This window comes from Mastigoproctus giganteus, chromosome 5 (assembly GCF_048544385.1).
Source record: "Mastigoproctus giganteus isolate SK-2022 chromosome 5, ASM4854438v1, whole genome shotgun sequence".
Classification (NCBI taxonomy): domain Eukaryota; kingdom Metazoa; phylum Arthropoda; class Arachnida; order Uropygi; family Thelyphonidae; genus Mastigoproctus; species Mastigoproctus giganteus.
The window spans coordinates 202,349,512-202,361,641 of NC_143579.1; the positions used below are offsets into that span (position 1 = coordinate 202,349,512).

The 12,130-nt window shown below is 35.8% G+C and overlaps 1 protein-coding gene across 2 annotated transcripts in view; it reads right to left on the reverse strand.

Moving 5' to 3' along the window:
* LOC150086011 (major vault protein-like) overlaps positions 1–12,130 on the reverse strand; it is a 217,597-nt gene that overhangs the window by 131,393 nt on the left and 74,074 nt on the right. For both annotated transcript variants that reach the window (XM_090374330.1, XM_090374331.1), the window contains exon 4: positions 6,861–6,981. In XM_090374330.1, coding sequence (XP_090230456.1) covers positions 6,861–6,981 — 121 coding nt within the window. The remainder of the gene's footprint in view (positions 1–6,860; positions 6,982–12,130) is intronic.

Genomic DNA, 12,130 nt, shown 5'->3' on the forward strand with positions numbered 1-12,130 from the left:
CCTTCGCCTGCCTAACCTCCTTTGTAACTTGGTTGCATATCAACTTGTATCTATCATAGGCTTCTGTGTCATGTGTTAATTTGTAAGTATCCCATGCATTTTTCTTCTCTGCCATATGCCTCATTAGTTCATCTGACATCCATTTTGGCCTAAACCTTGAACTAAATTTCTTAGTTGGTATGTAAAGCCTAGTAGCTTCCAAGATAAGTTCTTTGAATGCTTCCCATTTTGAATTTGCTGTTGGTAACATCATCAGTTGGTCCCACTGTATAGAATTTAAATACTGTCTCAGTCCATCGTAGTCGCCTTTACGGAAGCAATAACCCTTCCCTTTAACCCTAATGGTAGTTACCTCTTTGAGTAAATCCCACTTCAGCACACTGTGATCACTGCCACCTAGTGGTTCATTTATCTGCAGATTCTTAATGCATGAAGAATCACTGCTGATAATCAAATCAAGAGTATTACTTCCTCTAGTTGCCTCCCGAACATGCTGATGTAGAAAACAATCATCCAATAAATCCACAAAAGCCTTGCTAGTGTGTGAGTGGACAGCCCCCAAATTCCAGTCAATATCTGGGAAATTAAAATCTCCCATTATAAGACTCTCTGATTTACTGGCCCACTCTATTTCCCTGTACAGTTCCTTATTATACTCATCAGAGTCATTAGGCCTATAGCACACTCCTACTCTCAATTTTGATCTCCCAATGCTTATGTCACACCAAACTGACTCAACACTGCACTGTCCGGCGATGTCGACTGGCTTCACTTCCTTGGTTTTTATGTGTTTCTTAACTAATAGCATAACCCCTCCCCCCTTCCTATCCTGTCTATCCTTTCTGTAGACGTTGTACTCCCAAAATTGCAGTTCTGCATCCCTTATATCTGTGTGACACCACGTCTCTGATATCCCAACAATATCTGCCTTTGATGTTTTGAGCTATACCTCAAATTCATCAAATTTATTTACTAAACTCCTAGCACTGGTGTACACGCAAGTATACCTGCACCTGTTTCTATTCTTAGCTACCCTAACACAACCCATGTGTTTACTTGTACCACAATGGCTCCCAGCAGTCTCTGAAATACCATGCATCTTGTTTTTCAGGCTTCTGCTCATTCTAATAGAAGCAGTGCAAGAATCTCTTTCACCTCTGCCAGTGGCTACTGTCAATCTATTGGTCTTTGTTTCCCCCCAAGCTAGCAGTTTTCCGACCCACCTAACACTGCCTCGATAGCATCAGCAAATATATAAGTTGTATAAGATATATAAGTTGTGGCTCGGGTATGAAGATTTCTATATCTTCATATAGAAATATTCCATAATAATAATATAGACGTAAACATATATAATAAAAGAGATGCATTTAATTTTAACGTAGTCAGCCTTACAAACTGGAAATCTAATATATCAAAATCAGTGCGTGCTAATATAATTTTATCGCAATGTCTAAGGATTGCTTATATCTGCAATAGTAATAAAAATTGTTCAGCAGGCTTAACAGCGTTGTACGGCAGGTTGATCAATAATAATTTCCCTATCGCTTACCTGAAATATCATTTCAGGAAAGCGATAAACATAATTAATTTCAAAAATTTGTTTTCTGAACCTATTGTTTTAATATAATCGTTATATTTAGCGCCATGTATATATGTAAATAGGATACACTTTGCATTCTTGGTGTCTTACGGCGTAGAAAACTTGTACCCACCGGCTTGCAAATTACAGTGTATCATTTTTTTTTTTTTTTTTTTCAATATATATAGTTAAATTCATTTAAATTTACTTAAGTTCACGCTGAGATAACATGCAAATTCAGCTCAGGGTCCTACTATAGAAACGGGTTTGCGATCCCGGGCATACCCGAGCCACAACTTATATCTTGTAATGTCTTTAAACTGTCCTACACTCTTTACTTTTATTTCTCCGAAATTATTAGGGCAATCCGAGGACGTAGGAGAAACTATTTCTTATCTATACCACTATTTTTCGCCTTTATGGAGTTCGGGTTCTATTATTCCTACTCCTTTAATTTTTCTTCTTCCTATCTGCATGTTTCTCTATGCGTTAATTTAATTATTTATTTTTGCCGTATCCATCACATAGGGGGCACCACATATTATTTTGACGACTATTACATTATGTCCTAGATACGGTCAATATGTAGTATGTATTATATATTTAATCTTATTGTAATCATTAAATTACGTTCTCTGTCGGGTCAACGATGATTAATATATGCTTACATTTATATTTTACTTATATTTCTTACCTTTGATTCTAATATTTCTAAATTTTTTTTTAACTTTTATTATCTTCTTTCGATTTATTTATATTCGATTTACATTTAGATTAATTTAGATTAATTCTGGGTGGTTGGCCCCAGTTGAAGTCATCTAGATTGTCGGTAAAAAGCGATAATATATATATATATATATTTTTTTTTTTTTATTTTTACTTTTTTTGCGTTTTCTCAGATCCCTGATGGTATTATTATTGGATTGATTTACTTATTCCAATGGTTCTTTATATTATCCTTAATATATATATCTGATACTTAAAATAAATATGATATTTAAAATAAAAAACATCAGCTTCATATATAGCTTCATATTCATATTTATTTATTTTTATTACTTTTGCCTAACTTTTACATCACATCACATTATATTATATATATATATATATATATATTAAAATATATATTATAACACAGTATATATATATATATATATATATATATATATTAAATTGAATTCTCCATCTATCGCTTGAAAACATATTAATGACATTTTCAATAAATTTCTTCTTTACCGTTTCCTCTTCTAGTTTCTTCCTGTGCACACTAATCATACGTAAACCTGATAAGCGAGTTTCTGAGGTAGTGGACACCTTAACCATGTTTTCACACGTCTTAAGGTGCTGAAACTTCTTTCAATGGTAGTACAGGTCATAACAGGTAATGTCATACCAATAGTTATTGCCGAATTAATAGAAGGGAAATAGTCACAATGTTCCAAAACTTCTGGTAAAGTTGGGGAATATCAGTCGATGAACCAAAAACAGGAACACGTGTTTTATTGTTGCAATAGATGAAACACGTGTTCTATGGTTACTCCGCTGAGGGCCAAAACCGGCCAACCCATAATAAAATTTTAAGGCAGACAAAGCATCCCATGGTCGAGGGTGTAAAGTTACATATCTCAATAACTTTTACGATTATAATTTGTGGAATTTTTTACTCAATCCCAGGAAGGGGCAAGTGCCCCATTTGCTCCCCTCTGCAGACGCCCATGATTTGGGCACTTTTCTCAACAAACATATATCCAAAAGTCTTTTTCTGATGACTTGGCTTTTTGCAATGTAATAATTTCATTTTCAAGTAATATTTTCTCCATGCGAAAAATCTCAGCAATTTTTTCTGCAATCTGTTTCATATCTAAGAAATATATTGAACAATGTCTTCAATTGTTTTAAAATCACTGAATCTGGTTTCAAAATCATCCACAACATTCTCAATTTCAGAAACATATTTCTCACTATTAAATTCAAAAACAAAATATTTTTGCAAATGATCTTGCATATTTGCAAAATGATCAATTTTTTTTTCTTTTAGATCCTTAGCCATTGCCAAATATTGATATTTATATGCAGAAATACTACTAATCATGTCACCCACATTTTTATTTTTTCCTTATAATTCCAAATTCAGATCACTTAATTTACTGGTAAAATCTGCCAAAAAAGCCAGATCACACAACCACTCCGTATCTTGTACCTGCTGATAATCATCTCCAATTTGATCAACAAATTTTTTTATTTCATTCAGCAAATTTCGAAATCTCTGTAGAAACTTACTCCGACTCAACCACCTCACATCTGTGTGTAATATCAGATCTGGTTCATTTTCATTAAGTTTTATTTTGAAAAGACTCCTTTGAAGAGATTGTCCTCTGGTGGAATTCACGATTTTGAAAGCTATGTCCATAACACTTTTAGTATTTAATCTTTTGCAGGCTAACATTTATTGGTGGATGATACAGTGGTAATTCAAAAAATCTGAGCATTCATCATTCTTTTGGCACAATGCGATGAATGTGATGAATAAGATGCCACATCATGCTTTAGCTCCATCTGTTGTTATTGATATGAGCTTAAATAGTGGTAATTTAATTTTTTCAATAAAATTTTTGAATGCGTTAAATATATCAAGACCTCTAGTTCTTTCTTTTAAAGAAACCATACCTAGCAGTTCTTCTCTAGTGGCAAAATCATCGAAAAACATACGAATAATAACGAGCAATATCACTGAAGTCTGTAGATTCATCCAGTTGTAAAGAAAAGGAGACAAAATTAACAATATGAGCACCCAATTGTTCGCTCACATTTTTACTCATTTTTTCGATGCATCGCATCAGTATTTCATCAGCAGTTGGTGAACAAAAACACTTTTAATTTCATTTTTGTTCTTAAAATTTTCAAAAATAGAATCTGTTATTTCTAAAAATGCATCTTTGACGAATTGACCGTCAGAAAATGGTTTGCATTTTTTTGCAAGAAGATGACTCACTTTAAATGATGCTACAGTTACTGCTTTAGATTGAAATTAGGTGTCACAAAAAAATTTTGTTGTGCGAATAATTTGGATTTAAGTTCTTTTAATTTATTTTTTCTAAGTAGGCAGAAAATCCGATTGGTATTTACCATGGAGTGCGAAGAAATGCCTTTCTAAATTTCCTTTTTTGGGTCTAGCCACAGAAGCATTGCAAATCAAACATTTTTCTTTCATCATTCAAAAAAGTATTTAATTCCCACTCTTGATGAAAATGATACGCTTTACTCATTTTCGTAGTATTCATTTTAAATCAAGGGGTATTAAATTAACGTATAAGTACTGTCCAGTTATTAATATTAAGTAAGCTAAATAAGAATGACACATACACTATGCTCTGCTCTCCACAACGTAATTGCGTGAATTTCCACTAGACAAGCCTGGCGGCTGCACAGCGACAAGAGTAGTCACATGGTTCAACAGATTTGTAATACAAGTATGCAGTGGGGTGCATAATAATAATAACATTTAGATTTTGACTAATCTACTTTTTATATATATTTAAAATCTGTCGTGATCGACCAAAATTAAAGCCGCGATCAACTTGTTGGCCACCCCTGCAGTAGAATACAGCTCACTGAACCAAAGTATGCACCCTGCTCCATCTCAGGGTTGGCAAAATTTACAATGATTAGAATTTTGCTACTATGCTGCCATCTACTGCAACACAAACATTTGCTGGTTGGTGAACAAAATCTTGAAGATATTGTCTATCACCTGGAAGCAGTTTCAAGCTAATATCATGCATTCTATTCACACAATAATGTTTTAGTTTTGTAAAGGAAATTTGTGGCACCCTGTATTTATTCAGTTTGTCAGCAACTAGAACAGGATCAATAGTTATGCCAATGTGGTTCATCCCTTTCCTTCTAGTGCTTTCCTTCAAGGTTTAGACCTAAACTGATAAGTCAGTGACAGAGAAGGAAAATGCATGGGATGATTATAAATTAACAGGGGATGTAGAAACATAGTTATTATACACTGGTTTGTAACCAAAGAATTATTTGCTACTTTTTTTTTTTTTGCATTCTTTTTCAGAGATTTTCCATAATCTGCCTTAGCTTGCTAACCCCTGCTCCCAGTGACTTGGTTACAAACCAGTTTGTAATAACTATGTTTCTACATCCCCTGTTAATTTATAATCATCCCATGCATTTTCCCTCTCTGCCACTGACTCATCAGTTTGTCTGACATCAGTTTAGGTCTAAACCTTGAACAATATCTCTTAGTTGGTATAAAAAGCTTAGTAGTTTCTACAATTACTTCTCTGAATGTTTCCCATTTATAATTTGCAGCTGGTGATATCATCAGTTGGTCCCACTAAAAAGAACTTAATAGTAATTTTAATACCCTTGCAAAAGGATAATTACAATGGTATTATAATTACTCCCTTTCCCTTGAGCTTTTAAGTAAATCCCACATCAATAGACTATATCACTGCCACTTAGTGGTTCCTTTATCTGGATGTAAATGACAATACCATACCACCACCATCTGGAAATGCACAGGAAGATCATGGCAGCTCGCTCCACATGATCTGAGGGTACTCAGAAGGGGAATACAATAATCTTGTTATACATCACTGCAAAACATCAATCAGGAGTTTAAGGCATCAACAGGCTATGAACATATTACATGCAGAGCTCCACAGCCTCAGTTTGTATTGGAGTGGCAACAGCACACAAACCAAACATCACCAACCCACCTTGCATGGAACAACAAATGCCATAAATGGTCTATAGAACAATGGAAACTGGTTCTATGGAATGACAAATCTTGCTAAACCATATTCTGATCTCTGATGGATGGATGTGGTGTGGAGGTTACCTGAAGAACGTCTACCGCCGAATGCAGTGTGCAAACAATGCATTCAAAGTTAGTTGGAGGTGTGGTTGTGGTGGAACAATGTCATAGTAAGGCTTTGGTGGTTTTGTGGGGAACCACAAATGCCAATGCCTATTTAATATTTTGAACAATTCCACACTTCCTACAATGGACATTAGTTCATTGGCAGACCCATGTTTCTTTTAACAGGTCAATAATGTTCCATGCCATAACACCAATGCTGCTTGAGAATGGTTAGCAGACCTGAATGTACTTGTGGACTTAAATGTACAAAAGTACATTCCGGTCCACGAACCTGAATGTACGAAAATTACTACATCTGATAATTTCAACCCTTTGACAGTGAAAATTAAAAAATAATGAACTAAAGAATGGAAGCTTCATAGATGTTTTAATTACCTGGACCTTCAAATAGCCACTCATCTCCTGCAACTCTTTTAACGCCATTATCTTCAAAGTCACGAAGTGCTTTGAGCTTCAGAGCTGAATTTGAGGGAATAACTGACAGTGGAGTAACTTCCTAAAAATATAGAACAAATATAAGGAACAAATACATAGAACATATTGAAACCTGATTAAAAACAAAGTATTTCACATTTATAAAAAATATTATCATGATTATGGAAACATATTTACAACAGGAGAGTCATTCTCAAATTATTGATTGTTAACATAAAATAATAATTCACAAAGAAAATTACATGCAATTCCCAATTGCTAACAAAATTTCAAAAAATACTACATAACAGTACAGATAAAACATCTGAAAACCAGTGACCTTGGGACCTGGTGATTGAACAGTAAATCGAAACAAGCATGAATTATCAAATTAAATGTCCAAATCTAGGTTGTCAGAAAATGCATCAGTAGCTTTCTTAGGTGGCAATGTAACTACTTGATGGGCACATTTTAGATATAATAATGTGACCAGAGTAGAAAGCAAAAGTTGATATGGTATACTGCATATAAAAGATCATATTTTGTCAAAACAATAGTAACACCATTTAAAAATAAACTTAAAGATGATCCCCTTCCTGAAAATGGATTGCAGAAAAGATGAGAAAAATTCATAAATAGAGCTTTGTCTTTAGCTCACAGCAGAGGATGCCATTCAACAGCATAGACTTCTTTACTTATATAAACTCTAGAAGGAAGGGGGTGAATCAAATTGGCCTACTTGATATCGATGGTTCCACTGTTGATGCTCCTGCTCAGGTAGCTGACAAACAATGAGTATTTTGCATCTACATTCACACATGAGGAATTCTGCAGGGAAGTGGAAACCAGAAGCTTATCAAACTCTAACAGTGACTATCCAGTTATATTAAAGGAGGCATCAAAGGAAGTAAGCAAACCCATAGCTATAATTATGAGAGTTTCCTTGGACTCAGTGGAGGTCCCCCACGGACTGGAGATATGCAAATGTATCCCCAATTCACAAAGGGAGATCAAAGGGTGACATAAGTTATTATAGAGCTGTTAGTTTATCTTCTGTTTTTGAGAAACAAATGGAGGCACTGATTAAAGCACTGCAGGATCACCAAAATCCTCGATGATAATGTAACAGGTCATGTAGATATTGATTCGGAGGAGTTTTTTGTTTTGGAAGGGAATATTCTGTGCAGATATGTCAAGTTACTCTTATCCAGCTAAACCTAATGACTATAAAGCCGATAAAATGCTGTCTAAAACTTTGTATAAACCAACCTAATTAAATTCCAATGGAACTTAAGGCAGCTTTTCCAGGTTGCATTCTGCCACAGGTCCTGATGGACTGTCAGTAGTATTTCTCTGAAACACATAGAACAAGTACTTATTGACTTGTTCTATGTGTTTTTATGGTCTAATAGATTACCTAACTCTCTATACGTTGTAAAGATGATCTTTATTCCTAAGAAGAGAACCCCAACTTTTCCATCAGAATATCACCCCATCTCAGTGTCCTCCATTCTCACAAGAAAATATCATAAAATTTTAGTAGCTCAGTTATCATCAATTATACAGTTAGATCCTCACCAGAAAGCATTCATACCCATCAATGGGACAGCAGAGAATGTTTCTATACTTCAAGTTCTATTCCACTCAAGAGAGAATCTTCATCATCTGCATTTGGCAACACTTGACACCATGAAGGCATTTGACTCTGTACCCCATCCGGCTGTTGTGGAAGCACTGCAGAGACAACCATCTACCAGAATATTTTTTGCAGTACATCTAACTACTCTATCAATCTTCGAGCACTACTATGAGGTTTCTCGGTAAAAGATCTTGTGTTAATCCTACTCCTTTCGTAGGATTACCGCAACCTACCCTCTCCAGGACATCCAGAGGTTGACTAGAAGCAGAGACCCCCCATCTCTGCTTCTATTCAACTTAGTGATTGATATTCTCCTTAAAGTTTGCCAGTTTATGTAGGCTTCCCCTTATTGGGATTTAGTGTAAACACAGAGTAGCCTTTGCTGATGACCTCGTCTTAGTGGCCAACACTGCAACAGGCATGCAATGCCTGCTTGAGAGAAAAAATTCCTTTCTGACCAAGAGAGATCTTTTAATTAATTTAGCAAAGTTGTGGACAATTTCTTTGGTCCCTTCAGGGAGGGAAAAGAAGGTTAAGATCCAACCTGGGAGATTTTTTATTAGGTGAGATGTTGCCAGCTGATAGATGAGAATACCTTGGAGTTCAATTTTCCACTAAAGGGAAAATGTCATTTGGAGCTGACTTAGATCTGTTGTTGTGGTGGCTAACTAAGCCTTCCCCTCAAGCCACAATAATGGCTCTTTATTCTAAAGCATTTTTTGATACCCCAGTTCTACCACTGCTTAGTACTGGGCAAAGTAACAGTTATCGGTTAAATGCTTTAGATCTTCAGATCAGATTAGTTATAAAGTGGTGGCTCAGGATACTCCCTATTTCCTCCTTTCAGTGGGTGGTCCCGATCCTTAAGCAGAGATGTCTTGAGAAACTTCAATACTCCTCCTCCCCATTAATGAGGGTCATTGCTTCTTCCTCCCACCTGTAGGAGGAAATCAATAATGCCAGAAGTTTACAGGTTGATGGGTGCTCCCTTATAAATTCAAAAAGAAAGATGAAAGAAAGGTGGCAATCCCTCTTTCACACTGCCTTTGATGGTCGTGCTCTGGAGGAGTCAACTAAAGACCATGCCCAGCATCAGTGGGTTGGAGATGGGACCCAGCTCTTGTCAGGCCATGTTTACATTGACCTGTCAAGACCCATATAAATATCCTCCCTATCCTCTCCAGGACATCCAGAGGGTGGTCTTTGAATTATTTTATAGGGGTGGGTATGATGCCATCAAAACTCAAGCCCACATTGCTCTCCGGTGTCACTGGTCCCATTGGCACCAAGATTCATAGGCATGATGTGGTGGTGAATTTAGTGAATAATCGGCTGGCTCTAGAAGAGTCAGGCTGGCTGACTCTTCTAGAGCCATGGTTTAACACTCAGGAAGGGCAGAGGAAACTAGTGAAGGAGGGATCGGCATATCTCTTGGATGCCCAGTTGGTCAGCTCAGATTATTCATTGGTGTCTTCCCATAGGCTTAAACACAAAGTATGATGGCAATGTCAGTCTTAAACAGCAAGTTCAGGATCAGTTTGGATTGATTCCAATGGTATCAACTATAACTTTAAACTACAGAGGTGTCTGGAGTTCTACCTCAGCTAGCCTCTTGCAGTCGATGGGTCTTACAAGATCCAACTTACGGATGATCTCAATCTGGGTATTGCAGGAAACTCTTGGCTGTTGCCGGATTAATCAGCAGACGACTGATGTGGTATGATGACCCTTCCATGGTGGCTTTTGTCTGGTATAATTGTAAGGTTACCACAACCATAATAGTGGAAATGTAATTTTTAAAAAAAATAATAATAAATAAATAACTTCTGTTCCGGGGAAAATAATGGAGTCACTGGTTAAAGAGGCATTGCAGGATCACATAGATAAGACTGCAGTAATAATTCAGACACAGCATGGGTTTATTTATGGGAAGTCTTGTCTGACCAATTTTAATTGGATACTATAATGTGGTCACAAAGAAACTGGATGCAAAAAATAATTTTGATATCATATACAGTGGACCTCCACTTTATGATATTAATCCGTTCCAGAGATACCATTGTATCTTGAAAATATCGTAATGTAAACCCAATGACACATTGTTTTTTGGTAATTCATTCCAAGGCCTCAGAAGTTGAAATTTTCACTATTATCTCTCTAAAAAGTCATTTTTATAATGAAAATTGTATATATCAAGTTAAAAAATTGACTAAAACTAATATATTGATTAAAGCACAACGCAAAAAATCACTTCAAAAAAACTAAAGGATACAAAACATACAGCCAATACATTTATAAACGCTGCTATTGGCTGAGAGGAAGGACCACATGTCCGGTTGGAGACAATTGTAAGTCAAGTCCATCATAAAGTGAAATAAGTAGGTGCCTCTTAACATGGTCACTGGTTACTAGAATCAGCCACTTTATAGAATAAAATTTCAGAAATCAATGCACTACACTTTCATCATTATCATATGTTCAGTTACAAGAATCAATTTTGAATGCCTTTGTGATATTTCTGGAGGTCACAATAAAAACAATTTGCAGTTTCCAGTTTATTGGGCTTTTCTGTTAGTGCAATCTAATTATAAATGGGTAGTAAACTCGATCTTATTGCATTTGCAATAGTACTGATAGCTGGAATTCTGTGGGTTTTAACGTCATTATTATGGTGTTTCCCCTTCCTCTGCAATCATACAAAAAACAAATATATTTTCAGAAGCTTCTCTGCATTTCTATTTTTTAAATTGTTACTCCACAATTTGTGCATGGCATGTTCTTTGTTATTGATTTTTTTTTTTTTTAAATAGTAAAAAAGATAAGCAAAGGTAAAGTGCAGTCATTATCAACCCACTGCAGGATGGAAGCCTCCTCAACAATTCATGGTGAGGGAAATGGACCATAATCTGCCACGCTGGTCCAGTGCGGGTTGGCAGATCAACCGTATTCAGCAGTCAGGGGCTTGAACCCCGTTGTACTCAAAGAGCGTGTGCTACTGCACTCCCGCCCCTGAGCACTCGGCTACGGAGGCCTCTTTTAAATTTTAAAATTTACAACAAAAAAATTTCAATGAACAGAAATATCAATTACCATGTACATATTACAATAGCAACCAAGCTATATACGTAAGCGTAAATTTATTTTTATTTTGATAACCCTTGGAAAATATTCCTCCGATTTTCATTTATCATTTAATTTTGTTAATTGGCATGGTAATAAAGCGTTAATTTGTGCATTATATCTTTACTTTTATAGCCTGTGGATAATATTCTCCCTATTTTTGATTATCAGAATCGCCATTTAATAGGATTAAAATTCAATATGCAAACGGGATCACAATAACCAGTGCTTACCACATATCGTATAGTGAACGAAGAATCCATCGTAAAGTGAGTTAGCATTAGCATAGGCATATGATGCAAGAAAGCAAGCGTATGCAGCATCAGCCAGAAAAAAAAAAAAAAATGAAAAAAAAAACTTCACCCCTCCATTCGTTCAAAATACCTGTCCAGCTGAGCCTTAAATTTATTTAGGCTATCAACTTCCACAACAAGGGATAGAAGTCTGTTCCACCAACCAACTACCAGCTGGC